Raw genomic sequence first — 1,603 nt, 5'->3', positions numbered from 1 at the left:
CCCAAAACCACCCCCCGGGCCCGCAGCCGCCACTGAGCGCGGGGTATGAACAACTCTGCCGCTGTTTATTCCAGAAAAGCAAAACTGTACAAAATGGCTGTCGGCAGCAGGGCTCAATCCTCCTCCTCCTCCTCTTCCTCGTCCTGGTTGATCTGGAAGTAGCGCAGCTCATAGCTCTCCTTGCTGTTGGCCACCACACGCAGCCAGTCCCGCAGGTTGTTCTTCTTCAGGTACTTCTTGGTCAGGTACTTCAGGTACCTGCAGGAGATGCGCAGCTGACCGTGGGTCGCCTGTGCCCTCATGCCATTTTGGCAAATAAATCCCCAATCCCATGGATTGCCACCAGGCACCTCCTGGCAAAGTTCCTGCCAGAAAACATCATAACCAGGGGAACCACATCACAATGCCATGACGTGGATCCTGGGAGATCATTCCCACCCTCGCCTGCTGAGGCTGTGTCCCCAGCCCTGTATCCCCACGTGGCACAGGGAATCTCCATGGGATGGTGGGTACCTGCTGCCAGAATGTGCTGCGTGTGGCACCCACACGGAGCAACAGCATTGGAAGAAGCACAGGTGCCTACAGAGCAGGGCACCTCCCAACCCACTGGGCTCTGCTCTTCCCACCCTTCTGACCCCCTTGAGTCACCCCTGCCACGGCACCACCCCAGTCTGCCGGTGCTGGCCCAAGGACAGGCAGCCAGGAGGAGCAGGCAGAGGGCTGGAGCCCCACAGGACCAGCAGAACGATCCGAGAGTGGAAGGGCTTGGCTGTGGATGCCCCAGAACTCCGCAGTTAGCACCTTATGGTTACAAGTGCCTCCCCACTGCCCAACACCAACAGCCTTCACAGCAGGAATATCAACCACATCCACCTCTTAAAGACCACTTGCCACACAGCAAGTGCCAGGCACGACTCCTGCTCCAAGACATCCCTCCCTGCCGGCCCCTCCTGCCCCCCAAAGCACCCCCCACACTGCCCGACCGGCCCGCTGGGACCTGGGGCTGCCCCCCTTTACCTCTTGGAGAACGGCACCTCCGACGTAACCGTGATCTTGCTCTTGCTCCTCTCGATGGTCACCACGCCCCCGCCCAGGTTCCCCGCTTTGCCGTTCACCTTGATCCGCTCCTGCAGGAACTGCTCCTGCGAGAGGAACGTCACCTGAGCCGGGGCTGCAGCTCCCGCCGGACACAGCCCCCTGGCTGGCCTCTGCCTGGCCCTCCCAAGCTGGGGAAGGGACAGCAGTGCCCCCATATCCCAGGGGAGCAGGGTAGAGCCCCTTCCTCAGCCCGGGAAGCTCCGAGCCAGCACCTTCTGCAGCTGATCAGGCCCCCATCAGAGCCACTCCCGGGTGAGGTGCTCAGGCCTGAACACGTCAGATCAGCAGTGGGGACGTTCCTGCTCTCCGAGGGGACAGCCAGGACACGGCATCAGCCTCCTCCGAGTACCCCCACCCCCAGCCCACTCAGACCCACCCTGGAGATGGGTGGTTTGGATGGGCACTAGTTCCTGAGCTCCAAAATGCAGCACCCCTGGCCTGGCTGCTCTGCCAGTGTGACGGGAACTCGCCAAGAGTGATAGACAGGGACACTGTCCATGGGCAG

The 1,603-nt window shown here is 61.6% G+C and overlaps 1 protein-coding gene across 1 annotated transcript; it reads right to left on the bottom strand.

Annotated features, from left to right (window-relative positions):
• Window positions 1-44: 44 nt before the first annotated feature.
• On the bottom strand, window positions 45-1,253 carry RPL22 (ribosomal protein L22). Its single transcript, XM_029962366.1, has 2 exons — window positions 1,018-1,253; window positions 45-258 (listed from the first exon to the last, which is right to left on the bottom strand). Exons 1-2 carry the CDS (start codon window positions 1,251-1,253, stop codon window positions 114-116), a joined length of 381 nt encoding a protein of 126 aa, XP_029818226.1. The 3' UTR covers window positions 45-113.
• Between the last annotated feature and the right edge of the window lie 350 nt (window positions 1,254-1,603).

This window comes from Manacus vitellinus, unplaced genomic scaffold (genome assembly GCF_001715985.3).
Source record: "Manacus vitellinus isolate BGI_N305 unplaced genomic scaffold, ASM171598v3 scaffold_46_pilon, whole genome shotgun sequence".
In the NCBI taxonomy this organism is placed as follows: domain Eukaryota; kingdom Metazoa; phylum Chordata; class Aves; order Passeriformes; family Pipridae; genus Manacus; species Manacus vitellinus.
The sequence above is the reverse complement of the archived record's forward strand: the minus strand, read 5'-3'. Positions and strand labels throughout refer to the sequence as shown.

Excerpts from the sequence above, each read along its gene's own strand:
- RPL22 (XM_029962366.1), bottom strand. The coding sequence starts at position 1,253 with ATGGGGGCACTGCTGTCCCTTCCCCAGCTTGGGAGGGCCAGGCAGAGG. Across the intron at positions 259-1,017 it reads GAGGTGCCGTTCTCCAAGAG|GTACCTGAAGTACCTGACCA; the intron begins GTAAAGGGGGGC and ends CATCTCCTGCAG.